This window comes from Suricata suricatta, chromosome 14 (genome assembly GCF_006229205.1).
Source record: "Suricata suricatta isolate VVHF042 chromosome 14, meerkat_22Aug2017_6uvM2_HiC, whole genome shotgun sequence".
Taxonomy (NCBI): Eukaryota; Metazoa; Chordata; class Mammalia; order Carnivora; family Herpestidae; genus Suricata; species Suricata suricatta.
The window spans coordinates 13,006,446-13,020,993 of record NC_043713.1 but is presented as its reverse complement, the minus strand read 5'-3'; the positions used below and the strand labels follow the sequence as shown (position 1 = coordinate 13,020,993).

At 44.0% G+C, this 14,548-nt stretch overlaps 1 protein-coding gene across 1 annotated transcript in view; it reads left to right on the top strand.

Moving 5' to 3' along the window:
* Positions 1-14,548, top strand: part of PHLPP1 (PH domain and leucine rich repeat protein phosphatase 1) — a 204,409-nt gene that overhangs the window by 162,332 nt on the left and 27,529 nt on the right. The window contains exons 11-12 of the mRNA XM_029921539.1: positions 2,031-2,186; positions 12,604-12,804. Of these exons, the coding sequence (XP_029777399.1) occupies positions 2,031-2,186; positions 12,604-12,804 (357 nt within the window). The remainder of the gene's footprint in view (positions 1-2,030; positions 2,187-12,603; positions 12,805-14,548) is intronic.

Below are 14,548 nucleotides of genomic sequence, written 5' to 3'. Positions count from 1 at the left end.
AACGGAGGAAACGGTTGTTAGAAAAATCTTGCATAGTTACCTTTCTTCCATTTTCTCTGTTCTCTTCCCACTTCATCCTGCCCAGTCCAACAGACAGCACATTGGCATCTAAGGCCTCTGCTTCCCTGTAGGCTCCAACAGAGACATTCTGTGCACAAACCCAACAATTAAACAAACAAGATAACTGATATTTTATCCAGTTTTCTCCAGAGTTTAATTCATCTTTGATTGGATCTGCATTAGTCATGCTCTTTAGAGATCTAAACGGATACTTACTCAAAACAAATTCTAAATGTCCTATTGTCAAGGAACTAAACAGTGTGTGTGTGTGTGTGTGTGCGCGCGCGCGTGTGCACACACGCGCATAATATGTGGGACAAAAATACGTATTGTTTTCCCATTTGTGGTGTTTACTTGTGCACTTTCAGTCGGCTTTGTCATTGATCTAATATTCAGGCAAGATAGCAATTCATTAGATGTTAATTTGATATTCAAGCTTTGTTTATCTAAGCCATGTATGTGAAGGACTTCAGAAGAAAATTAATATTTAAAAGTGGAGATGTATTAAAAGGAAAACAATGCTTAGACAATATCCAAAAGAACTTAGCTAAGTCCAGTAATTAGCAGTTAAGACTCGTACTGTAGTTATAAAATCTACTTTTTTATCTGGAAAGATCAAGATAAAGGTTTTCTCATCTGTCTTTCAGTCATTCATTTATTTAAGGGTAAAGTGTGTGTGTGTGTGTGTGTGTATGTGTGTGTAGAAATCATAAATAATACATTCTACCCTCGGAATCCTGAACTGTACCCCAGGCCCAGAGAGACCGTAAGATTGGTGAACCAAGTCCTGCGTTGCTGGTGTGAGGTGAGCGACAGAGACCTCCCCTACGGTGGCTGTGACTGAATGGCCACCCGGCTACCCCGTCCTGTCACACTGGTAGCCAAGCCTTTAAAGTCAGGCATGTCAGACACCTTTCCTGGCGACCTGTGCTGTCACAGCATTGAGACAGGTTGCTTGCATCTTTGTGAGCAAAGGATCCAGCTTTGATATTCAAAGTGAGAAAAGTTACACCGTGATGTGGAGTGATGTTAACAGCTCCGGCCGCTGCGTGTGAGGGCAGAGTGCCGGGAGACGAGGCAGCCTCCCTCTTTGACAGCCGTGCAAATGGATTCCCACTCCAGACGCCCTGATGCAAATTATAACTTCACTTTTCCACAGCCCCCCACCCCCACTTCTGTGTTCTCTACAACCGTTGAAAAAGTCTGAACTGGTCATAAAACGGATTTATACTTGACTGAAAAGTGTTCATCCTTTGTTTCCATTTTGATCACCCGTGGAGGAAACACAGCCACGGTTCCAAACAGCTCTCTGAGTCTCGAGAGAAAATAATGGATTAAGTGCATTTTCTTCTCTTTAGGAGAGGGTCTCTGTTTGGCCTAGGATTAAACCAAAGAGAAGGGAGGAAAAGGAGAAATAATAGTGATTGTGAAACGCAAACGAAAAATGTAACATTTTATCCATTGGCATTTGTAAAAGTTTCATTGGATTGAAGAATCCTTATTTAATGTGGATACTATAGTTAAAAATTGACCGACTGTATTTATTCAGAATCTGTTGTGGGTAAAACACCCGTGTTCCAGGCAATCCGAGACGCAAGCCCTACCTTGGGAAGCCTGCAGCCTCTTACTGCTCGCCTTGTGAGTCCATCAGGCGTAGACTGTTCCTCAGTATCTCCGATGAAGCTTGTTTCTTCCCTTTCACTAAGTAGAGCTTCTTTGTGAAATATTCCTGCTCATAGGTTTTCTCATTTATTTATTTACTTATTTATTTATCTATGCAATATGGAAAGCACTGAAATATAAGAGCTCCAAGTTTGAGCTTATGTTCATATGAATTTGCAGTTGCTCTGAATGAATTTATGTTTCTTCGGAGAGCTCATATTAAGTCTTTGAATCCTGTTCCTTTTTTATTCTTTATCCCAAATTAGCTCTACTTACGTTTCCTTCTGTCTGTGTCCCCTTTTGCGCAGCTTATTTTGCAACGGCGGTCTCCGGAAGCTGCTGGCAGGACACAATGAGCTGACGAGGCTCCCCGAGAGGCTGGAAAGGACCTCGGTGGAGGTCCTGGACATTCAGCACAACCAGCTCCTGGAGCTGCCACCGAACCTTCTGATAAAGGCCGACAGGTAATGCAGCCCGTTAGTCCCCACCGTTTACCGGAGTCGCAGATGCCCCCTCGCCAGCAGGCCCGTCTTACGCGGTAGGAGGCCGCTCGTGTGGGTTTTCTGCTCATCTGTTCGAGATTTACGAAGACCGTGGTGCTGCCAGCCATGTGTCCGTTTAGTAGGGTGTGGAGTCAGGACAAGAACCTGTAGGTTCTTCACTAATTTGACTGCTTTCCGGAGGGAAGAGCATGGAGTTGTGCACACACACGTCGGGGTGTAGCTCTAACACAAGGATGGGTCTGCTACTGGTCAGACGTGTGCAGGCTGCGCCAGTCTTAGCTGGGTTATCTGAGGGTTCTCTGGTCTTGCTTTCACGTCTTTGTGACTCTGGGTGACAGACCTTGTTTTCCTAGGGTTTGCTGGGTTCTCGTTGTTGTTTTCTATCCTTTACCATGGTTTTCCCCTTGCATTTAAATTATTTCCTTATGAACAGACATTTTCTGGACAGCTTGAGTCACTAAGTAGTTAAAGAAGTTGTTTTGATTGAGGAGGGGTTCACATTAAGTGAGAGTGGCCGCACGCAGCACTCTCCCTAAAGACAGCTCTGAGTTAACTGAGTGTTCACTTAACTGTGGAGACTCTTGTTTGCCTCGGAGCCCTTGTGCAGTGCTCTAAAATGCTCCCAGCCTGACGGCCTGCACACTGTGACCTCTGCTAATGTTTATTTTTAGTGAGTGACCGTAACTGTAGAGATGATACAAAGGATTGAACTTTTAGTAGACCTCATGAGAAAGACAAAAAGTTAAGTTTCATTTTGTGGTTCTTTTAAAAAAAATAATGGTGGGTCTTTCTGCCTTAAACATTGGAGATATGTTTCAACATGTGAGATTTTTTCACAGGCAAGAAGGACTCTGGTTCTCCTAAGGTGACGTAGATACCTGACCACGTGTACAAGCTCCCTGCGCTTGCTCCTGGCCTACTCCTCGCCACACACTATGTTCTGATTTCCTGTTTACTTGTCTGTCCCCACTATTAGATGATGGGCGCTGTGTCCAGTGACCGTATCTCAGTTACAGTGTCAGCCTCAGCATCTTGCGGCATGCCTGAAGTAAGACAGGGTGCTGAAGAAATATCCATTTAATGAACAAAAGAAAACTTAAGGAATTTTAAATACTACCTTTACCTGTGGATTTTTATTTTTCCTCTCTCCATATCCTTAAAAAAAACTTTTTTAAAATGTTTATTTTTTTGAGAGAGAGGGAGAGAGACAGACAAACAGTACAACCAGGAGAGGGGCAGAGAAAGGGAGACAGAATCTGAAGCAGGCTCCAGGCTCTGAAATGTCAGCACAGAGCCCAATGCAGGGCTCTAGCTCATGAACCATGAGATCATAACCTAAGCCAAAGTTGGGTGCTTACCCAATTGAGCTACCCAGGCACCCCTTAAAAAAACCTTCTTAATCAAGATATAGCTTATAGTGGGAAAAACGTACACCCCTTCAGCGTCCTGCTCAGTGAGCTTTCACATGTGCATTTGCTACTCTAGCTACCCCCCAGCTCAGGACAGAGAACATTTTTAGTTCTCCTTTCCTTTTCCTTGTGTTCTTTTATCCTCATTTTTAAAAACATTTTTTCCTTGTACCTAATTTAAGTTATAATGAATTCCTACTGGGATAGTTATAGAGAAATAATGGAATTGTGAGAAAACAGGATTGTTAAATTGTAACTGACCAGGGCTATATCATTCCCCTGACAGAGCAGTGTTTCGAGATCATTTAAAGAATTATTCTTACTTTTACATTCATATCAAAGTACAGTTGACCCTTGAACAACCTGGCTGTTGGGGCGCCTACCCCCCACAGTCAAAAATCTGTGTGTGAGGATGCCTGGATGGCTCAGTTGTTTGACTGTCCAACATTGGCTCACATCATGACCTCTCAGTTCATGGGTTTGAGCCCTGCTCAGAGCCTGGAGCCTGCTTCAGATTCTATGTCTCCCTCTCTCTTTGCCCCCCACCCCCACTTGCACACTCTCTCTTTCAAAAAGAAATATTAAAAAAATGTTTTTCAATCGGTGGGTAACTTTTGACCCCCCCAAAAACTTAACCACTAATAACCTGTTGACCAGAAGCCTGACCAATAATATAAATAATCAGTTAGCAAACATTTTATACGTTATATGTTATATACTGTATTCTTATGATAAAGTAAACTAGAGAAAAGAGGTATTAAAATCATCAGAAACAGAAAATACATGTACTGTAGCATATTGTATGTTTAAAAATCCACGTATAAGTGGATCTATCTAGTGCAAACCTGTGCTGTTCAAGGGTCAAGTGTACAATGCACATCATGTGGGCGGCTGCAGACACGTGGGCTTTGTTGTCATGAACACTGTGGGATTTGATCTCTTTCCCTGTGGGGAGTTCTAAAGTATGTTGTAACCTTGTGTTCTCCTTCATAAGGCTAACTAGGCAAAGCTTGGGTGCGGCTTTATCATGAGACTCTGCTTGTTCTCCTGGGTGTCTCTACTGAATCTACAGAAACAGATAGATGGATTCAGATTTAGGGGCCTTTGAGTGAGATAAAATCATTTCTGGATCTGGCCAAGTCTGATAAGTTCATGGCAATACAGTAGATAGATAGTGCCGGAACTCACCAACAGATAATAGTCTTTATTCGTTTTTGAGGATTTGATTTTAAAAGGACAGTTCTGGGTATTTTTAATTCCCTAGAAACAGTCAGTGAGCAGTCATTGAATCTCCTTGGTGCTGGGGCAGATCTGCAAACACGCCCTGAATGGAAGCTCACAAGTGTAGTCAAGGAGACTGTGTTTTCGTGTTCAGGGAAGGATCTGAGTGGGAAATCTGTAACTTAGATTCTTCCGTCGCTGACTCTGCTCGCTGTTGACTTCGTGATCCTGTGCGGCTCGCTCTGAATCTAGGCTTCCCCACGTTGCTTATTCTGGACGGGTCCCAAATGGAATCCGTAGTTTGGAAGAGGAAGGATTGTGTGAACTAGAGTATTTCTAGGAATGCAACCTGGAAAATTAGGAGCCATTGAAAGAGGACATTGCTGTCCCGGAGAGAATAGGCTGAGCTAACAGTGTAAGTGAGGCATTCGGGCAGAATTCGCACCGACGGAATAGATGGGTCTCTCCGGAGCCAGCTGCAGTTTGGAAAACAGAGCTGCTGCCGGGAGTTAGCGAGCCTCTGCGTCCTGGGTGGAGGGCAGGCCGTGTGGGATGTGTTTCTGGCACAGGAGTGCCCTGGAGTAAAAGGCCGGGTAAGTTACAAGGAGCCAGCATCCTCCTTTATTTTATGAGAGAAAAGCAAATGACCAAAAAAGGCTGAAATGAACTTTTTCAAGAAGACATATTTTAGTGCCTTTGTTTTCCACCCATAATAGCCACCTCTCCAGCACAGTGTGGTATTAGTCATGACTCTGAGTCACAAAGAAAAGTTAAGAGTTTTGGTCCTCGCAGGCAGATAGGCTTATGAAAGGGATCGTATGAAGCCAATGCGTGCTTTTTTTTTTTTTTTTTTTTTGAACGATGTTCTTGTGTTACTTTACTTGTTGGAAGACAAGAAACACAGAACATCTTAGAATGATTTTCACTGAACTTTATTCCACTTCTTAAAGGGCTAATACTTCTTCCCCTTCCCAAAACCTAAATAACAGAAGTTTTGTCTGTCTAGATGTTTGTAAAATTGTATTTTTTACTGAGACGTAATTCGCACGCAGGAAAATGTGGAGATAGCGCGTTCTAGGTTTGACGAGCTGGGGGGGCGCAACCGGGAACTGGCAGCCGCAGGGCCAGGTCAGCGCAGAAAACACCAACTTCGGATTATGAGAGAGGGTCTTTGAGAAGAGGATCGCTGTGACAGGCCTCTTGCAGGCGACTTCGGTTGTGACTTTTTCTCGTTTACACGGTCCAGGCCAACGTCGTGTTGACCTGGTACACTTGTCACCGGCTGGGTGTAGCGGGGCATGGAAGTGACTACTGTTGGCATTACCCTCAAAGGGCTGACAGTCAAATGCAGACTTTAACATCACTGCACAGTAAAGCATAATAAAAGGTGGGCTTTTGAGGGTGAAAGAGAGGGAACTGACATGGTCAGTGCGAACGTAAGCTCGTGGTGTGGAAAAATAGCACTAGGCTGCCGTGCCACACCGTTTGGTAGTAACAAGACTGCTCCAGTCCTCTTCCGTTTGCTCCAAAATACAAATCCTGCAAATATAAGATGCTCCCTGGTAATAAATTACTGTTGCCAGTCCTGAGTTGGGTTATGTAACTGAGGCGAGGGCCTGGTTTAGCTCGTGCTCTACATAGTACGTGTGCCTGGAAGCTATGAGGCAACTGTCAGAGAAATGTGCGTCATTGGACACAGAGCAAAAGACTGAACTTTGACTCCCTTTCTGGTGAGGTTTTCTTTAGCTCTGAATCTTGTCTGCTAAAATCAATGTCATGGTTTTAATTACGTGATATTGTCTGTGAAGTATTACAGCTTTAGAGTGGTGTATGTTAATCTTCTTTACCTGGTGGCAGGAGGGTATCTAGTAACCAAATGAAAGAAGGGAATCTGCTTTAAATTAGGTAATTTTTTTTTAATGTTTATTTTTGAGATAGAGAGAGAGTGAGCTGGGGAAGGGCAGAGAGAGATGGAGACACAGAATCTGAAGCAGCCTCCTGGCTCTGAGCTGTCAGCACAGAGCCCAATGTGGGACTGGAACTCATGAACCTGAGCCGAAGTCAGACGGTTAACCGACTGAGCCATCCAGGCACCCCTAAATTAGGTGACTTTAAGTAGTATCTTTCTCTTCCTATGAAAACTTTAAACTAATTTAAATTCTTACGGCTTGAACCGGCATTGTTAGCTTATAAGTTTATTCTCTGTATTCATCTTTAAGATTTATTTTACTTGCTTTTCACTGGCAGTTCGAACACTGTAGACAGATGTGAGATGCGATGGGCCATAAGTTGCCAAGAAGCTATGACTTTGAGTCTTGCGATGAGGGGTGAACTGGCAATATTCTTATCCATTGGCCAAGGTCTCTCCTCTTACCTCTTTTTGCTTAGAGTTGAAGATCTCCTTGATGGAAGGCCGCAGGGGAGTTTCAGATCATCGGTTTTCATCAACAAATGGGCAGAGTGGGGTAGTTAGTCCCCCTGGGTCAGCAGAGCAGGTGGAGGAGGGATCACCACCCTCTGTTCCTGAAATCTTGGTGATGCCACCTCCCCATGCATCTCACACCTGCGTGCTCGCTTGACCACAGGGGAACTGCTCCTGAATGCGGCTGACCCCTTAGAGGACAGCTGTGGATTCCTGTAGTGGGTGGACGTTAGGGTCTGTGTTTATCCCTGGTTGGAGCAGTACAAGGTACTTTCAGGGGGGCAGTGGGGAGAGTGTATGTGCGAATGAAGTACATGGTAATTATTAAATACCCCCAGAGTATTAGTCACATTACAGACCATAAGTTTTAGTGACTCAGAACGTGTGTAAATATCAACAGGACTAAACGGGAACAGAGAATTTGGAGAGCGTGATCAATTGACCATGACAACTGGTGCCTTTTGGCAATGACATATTTCTGGCATTTCTAAGAGCTGAGTTGCCTACTCTATTTTGTTTAAGTGAAGAGAGCTGACTTGTGAAGTTCTGGTGTTTTGAGAATAAAATTACAGTGTTTCTTAGAGTGTGTCTTCAGAACACCCAGGAACTTACGAAACATCCAGATTCCTGGCCCGTTCTGCTGACCCGGTGTGGCCAACCATCAGAATCTTTAATTCCACAGATTTTTGAAGCCTCACCCTGACTGACTTTAATAAGTATATCTGGGCACTGAAATTGAGAATCATGTACCTTCTGATAGGAGGGCACAACATCACTACTCTGTAGTTTTGCAAAAAATGCAAACAAATCTAAATTGAAGGACATTCTACAAAATAATTGTCTAGTACTTTTCAAAGTGTTAAAGTTGTTGAAGACAAATAAAAACTGACTCCAGGAGGCTAAGGAAGCACAATGAGAAGATGCAATGCGGGACCCCGGTTTGGGTCCTGGACCAGATGGAGGGCAGCCGTGGGGTAATGGACGAGGTTGGGATAAGGTCTGTGGATGGAGTTGCAGGATTGCATCACTATTAATTAATGGTTAATTAATTTAATTGTAGTTAATTTTTAAAACTAATTCTTTTCGTGTTCTTGTTCAACACTTCTTTAATCGGTGTACCTTTGGTTCCTTCACCTCGCAGCCCTATGGTCTTTACTGCCCAAGTGAGGCAGATTTTTATATCCTTTAGAACTATCGTTCTGTTAGACCGTATGGGCTTTTTCTCAACTAGGAATTGGTGCTGTTAGGTGGTGTCGCCAGACAGTAATTGTGGTTCGTTTTTCAAAGTGATGAGTGGAGTAGGACATTAATTTAGTGGGTTTCTCCCAGCATTTTGAGAAATTAAGTAGAACAGAAAATGTCCTTGCAGGATAAAGTAAGATTAAATAGCGATTGTTTCATGAAACCTGTAATTACACACGTGTGTGCTGCATCTGTGTGGGGCGGTCACGTAAAATGTCATTTGTACTCTTGGTTACTATTGTGAAAGTTTGAAGCCCTTCTTTTATGAGCTACCAGCCTGTTGAAGACAATGACATTGTTAAAAATGTTGTGTTGTACAGACAGATCATAAGGAATGTCCTTTCCTGGGACATTTGGGGGCCAGAAAGCAAGTCTCTGCCTAAAAGTAGAACAGTTTTGCTGGACTTAGACTCTGCCTTTTGGATCTTTAATAGAATACAAGTCCCAGGCCTGATCTCCAAAAACGTTATTAAAGTGCAGATGGCCGGGTGCACCTACAAATAGCGGAATCTGTTTCAGTACCAAATCCCCTGCTTTGTTCCAGGGGCAGAATTTGGCTGTAAAATGTAGGGCGTGCTGGAAATTACTAAAAAGCAAACAAACAAAAACAAAACAGAACACAAAACCTAGATGAGCCAGAGCAGATGGACAGAACGTGTCCGGGAAGAACAGAACAACTGGTCAAGGAGCAGGAAGCGGACTTGCCTCCCTGCTGCTGTGGGCAGCCTTCCAAAGGCTTCAGGGCAGAAGCTGTACATGACTTTTCTGCACAACTTTTGTACTTTCTGCTACGAACAGTTTTTGAGTCTGAGTTATCTTGAAGTGCTGTGTGCACATGATCAGCACACTGCCCGGCAGGTGCCTGCTAGACTTCCAGCATTTTCCACGAGGCGGGCCTATGAAAATGTCCTCAAGAAAATCTGTTCTTATTACTGTATTTTAACAATTGAATTTTGGAGAGACATTTTAGGGAATCATGGACTCTGAAGATTAATGAGGTCTGGGTTTTATTTCTGGCTCTGCCATTAATTACTGTTTAACAATTGCCAAGTAATCTGACTTTTCCAAGCTTGAATTTGTGTCTTCTGTGAAATACGAGGGGCCATCTCTGGGATGCTGGGAGCATCAAATGAAATAGAAAATAGGAAAGAGCTGTGGACTTAGCATAGCACCTTACAAATGAATAAAAAGCAGTCCTATGTTACTGCTTTTCCTCTCTCTAGCAGAAGAGGGCTGCCTAGCGAAGAGGATTCTAGGAATGAAACCTCTCTTGTCACACAAGACCATGTTTTCTACAGTCATCACAAAATCTCTAATGGGTGGAGCTTGAGGAGGCTATCACGTCATCTGGAGTTAAGCTGAAACTCAGTGCTTTGGGAATTTTTCTAGGAGGGTAGGCATTGAATTGAATTTTCCCGAGACCATTTAATCAAAACTTTTTAGCCTGGTTGTCTGCTCCCTGGCCCTTAACTAACAAGGTGATTCACTGGGCCCTTTCAGTTCAAATCAAATCCTTCAGGACCAGACCGTGTAGTTTCAACGTAGTTTCATTTCCTGGACAGGTGGGATGTGAGGGGTTTTCTTCCCCCTTACTTTCCCGTAAAAGAGTATTTAGCTCCTTCACTACAGCAAACGTTAACAAGGTGAGAGAGCGCGTCTTTTCGGAAATCACTGTCTCCTCATTCACGCGCTGCGAGTGGTTTCCGAAGTCCCTGGGGCGGCTGTCTAGGTGGGCATTCACTGGTCCGTCTTCTTTCCTTTCAAAGCAGTGTTCCTCTGTTTTCTCGCCTGAAGATACGCAAACATTCGTGAATGCTCTCTTTGTGTCCATAACTATGTATTTCCTAAGAATTATGTTTTAATAAGATTGTCCTGTAATTTCCCACCCAACCCCAGTCCATGATGTTTTGGGGCAATACATTTTCATTTTCCCTACTTCTCTGCTGAAGAAATTCTTAGCAGGGTATTTAAGTCAGGCGATATAAATGGGACCTAACGAAACAGACTCATAAAAATACTCTAAAGAACTAGGGTGCTGAAATTGTTTTCCTTCCTAGTTCAAAACTAGTTTCAGAAACTGCATGAATGGCCTTTATTTTCTTCAGTGTGGCACACACGACTGTAATTTCCCATGACTATTTACGGTCTGTACAGCCCTTTCTGACTTCCTTTTTTTTTTTTTTAAATGTCAGCTGAATACGTGTTTCTTTAATGGAAAATGTTCTATTTTGGGGATGCTGCTTTTCCGTAGGCAAGTAGTGGAGTTGGAGAGTGTGTGTAAGTGGGTGTGGGGGGGGGGTTGCAAGTTGGGGAGTATTAGCGGGTTGAGAGCGGGGCATGACAGTCCTAGTGAAGACTCCTGAAGACACAGCCTTCTTTTTGTCCAGGAATTAAAAACAGCTATACCTCACATTCCATTTTTGTTTTTAAGGAAGAGTTTATTCTTTTTTTCTTAACATATGGCAGAATAGTCCTGAATTGGATGCTGAAAATTTCAAACCCAGGTGGTTTTTGAAACAAGAGAAAGGTGGTTCATTAACAGGCTCTTCCAGGTGGGGAGGCGAGGCAGCTTTGACCTTGGTAACCACAGGGGAGAGCCCGATGGGCTGAACACTCGCCACGTTCCAGGCGCCGCTTCACAATGGGGCGCACCGCGTATGTCCACTGTGGGCTGGAGGGCCGCCTGCCTGACTCAGGAGCCGGGCACAGGCCCTCCTCGGTCCTTCCCTTCTCTCCCCAGGGATGTGGAACCTGATCACAGCAAGGCTTCTGTGTCACTTCTCCAGCTTTGCATTTTATGGTTTTCCGTGTTTTGCAATCACTACGGAAGGATGGCATCGTTTTGGTTAGCTAAGGTGTAAACCCATTCTTCATCTTGTAGCCATTTTCACATTGTCATCTGGATAAGTGGTGGCATATAACCTTGTTTATTTTAATGTAAGTTTTATTGAAGTGTAGTATAAATACAGAAAGGAGCCAATACATTTGTGTAACCAGCACCCAGATTAGGAACCAAAACATTGTCATATTAGAAAAACTTAGAAGCCCTGGGGCACCTGGGTGGCTCAGTCCATTAAGCATTGGTTTTCAGCTCAGGTCATGATCTTGTGGTTTAGGAGTTCAAGCCCCATGTCGGGCTCTGAGCTGACAGCTCAGAGCCTGGAGCCTACTTCAGATTCTGTGTCTCCTGCTCGTGCTCTGTCTTTCTCTCTTTCTCAAACATAAATAAACATAATTACTTCAAACACGGGGCTCAAACTCACAAACTGGAAGATCATGACCTAAGCCAAAGTCCGATGCCTAACCAACCGAGCCACCCAGGTGCCCCAACATTAAAGAAAATTTTTAAAGAAAAATTAGGAAGCTGTCTCCCAGATACTACTTCCCTTCCCTGATGTTAGTTTTGTCTGACTTTCCGTTTGACGATTACAGACGCACACAGCATGTCCTGTGGTATCGGCGCCTTTCAGCCCGTGTCCCATTCACCGGTGCCCTCCCCTCCTGCTGGCGTGCGCACTGGGGGCTGTCCCTTCTCGCGGCTGTCCCCTCTCTCGGCTGTCCGGCAGCCAGTGTTTGGATGCAGAGTGTCTCCCGCAGTCGGGAACTCCTGTCAGCGCTTGTGGTTTGGACATCACACCGAACAGGACTTGGTTGCTGTGTGATTTAGTTGTATTGTGACCTACCTCGTATCTGGTTGTCCTGTTACCCTAAGGGCTCTTTTTTTTTTTTTAAATAGGCAGTTGTTTTTCTGTTCCTAAAGACAGAATATTGACTTCCGTCTATCACTTCACCTTCCACTCCCTACCAGCTGTAAAATGAATCCCTTCCTCTCACCTGTGCGCTTCCATAAACATTGATTTTATCTTTTTGTGTCTAACATGTATAGATAGTTACTGTGTTCATCTTAGAGAGAGGGGCGATGTATCCATAGGCAGGCTAGGAAAGCCACGGCTTGCTTTTAAATTCATGTTTCTAAACCCAGTTTAGAACAATGCCAGGTATCAGGAAAATTCCAGATTTGTTGAAGATTCTGGACTAGAGCTCTGGCTTATCAGTGGGATTTTGTCACATTTTGTCATTGTAGCCTGAGATTCCTGAATGCGTCTGCCAACAAACTGGAAACCCTTCCGCCGGCCACTCTCTCGGAAGAGACGAACAGCATCCTGCAAGAGTTGTATCTGACAAATAACAGCCTCACAGACAAATGTGTGCCCTTGCTAACAGGACACCCCCATCTGAAGATCCTTCACATGGCCTATAACCGACTTCAGAGTTTTCCAGCAAGGTAACACAAGGTCACAAAGCGATGTTCTCCACTGCATTTCTGAAAATGGAGTCACAGGTGGAAAGGCAAAGGCTAAGTTTGTTTCCCAGATACAGTGAACCCTGTTCCCCCTGACTCTTGTCCACGGCTGTCTTTCATACAAGCTGTGACTACCGTTTCCCTAGAGAGATGTGTAGCTTTTCCTCGTAGGAATGCGTCCCCGGGCCCCATCACTACAGCGTTCTTAGGATTTTGAAGTAAGGTATTGTTACTTCATGGGCATGTTTTTCCTTTTGGTTCTTTTTAACCAATTATTATCATTTTTAATTAACCTAATATGGTGTGTGGGAATTAGAACATAAACCAGGAGCCTGACGGTTCTTAACCAGCTACCAGTTTTTGTATTTGTGCTGTGGTATAAAAAGCAGCAGTGACCTAGGTGACCAGAGACACCATGTCACATTCCCAATAATGTATGGCTCTCAGAATATTCCATTTTTAATTCTCTTGTAATCTGAACTTGTAATTCTGGGGAGCCGTGGCACAGTGTCTAACTTGGAGTGAATCTGCACACCCAGCCTGCCCTGAAGGGTGTGCTCCGTGGGCGGGTCACTGGCACGTGTCCCTCTGACAAGGCAGGACCCGGAGCGCACACAGCCCATCGGGGAGGCCAGTGCTCACCCCCTGGAGTCCTGCTGAGCGCCGGGCAGAGCAGGAGATGGTGGCTTCTCTCCGCGGCCGGCGGGGCTGCGAGCCTGTTGAAGCCGGACGAAGTGAGGAGGGCCAAGCATGCATGGAGTGGAGTATTGCTCTGGCTTTTTGTTGTATATTTTCATTTCTCTTTTTTTCCCACTCATTGATGTTAATGATTAAACCTTTTTTCTTCTATGTACTTCTCTGTACTTTTACTGTGTGCATAGCATTTTACTGTGGAATGAGATGATATTTTTGGAAGAAAACATGGTACTCACCTACTAATAGTATCTCTGAAAGGACTCCTCGTCCTGTTTGAGAGGTGAATAAGCCCTGAAGGAGAAATACCCATTAACTCAAATTTTGATAGTAGCACCCAGTGACCCGTCAGTTGCAATCACCCTAAGAGAATTTTTTATGTACCTCATAAAAATGCATTTTGCTACAACTTCTGTCTCCCTAGGGATTGTGATATAGCACGTGTGCCCCCTAAAGGCCCCTAGTTCCTTAAGAGTCAGGACTGTGATTTGCCTCCTTCAGCCCCATGTACATATGGGATCTGGTCTGGGGCAGACACTCAACAAATAGTTTCTGAATTAAAGAACCTGCTCCCTCAGTCTAGGCCTTTGGTCACCTTCTTGTGTGTGGAGGGATGGAAACTTCTTTAACTTCTTCTTCTTGACCCTGATTTCTGTACTTTCAGTCATGTCCATGCCCCATCACTCAGTGATTTCTCCGTATTTCTTTCCGAACACGATGGCAGCATATTCAAGTTATAGTCTCACAGATTCAGGCAGTCGGAGCTCAATCCCATCAGAGTCTGCATTCCTAGTGTTGCATGTAGCCTCTCCCGATGCCTGTTTAGGACCTGATGTCCTAAGATGAAAACTAAGTTCTTACTGTATCTTTGGCATATATTCATTTTCAAGATGAGCAAATATGATAAATTTCATATTTGAGAGATGACAGAAAGAGAAGTAAATAAAAGGATTTCTTGCTAAATTTTTTGAGGGCTTATAATGACAAATGAAACCATAGCAAACAGAGGAGATATCAACAATTATAAGCTAAA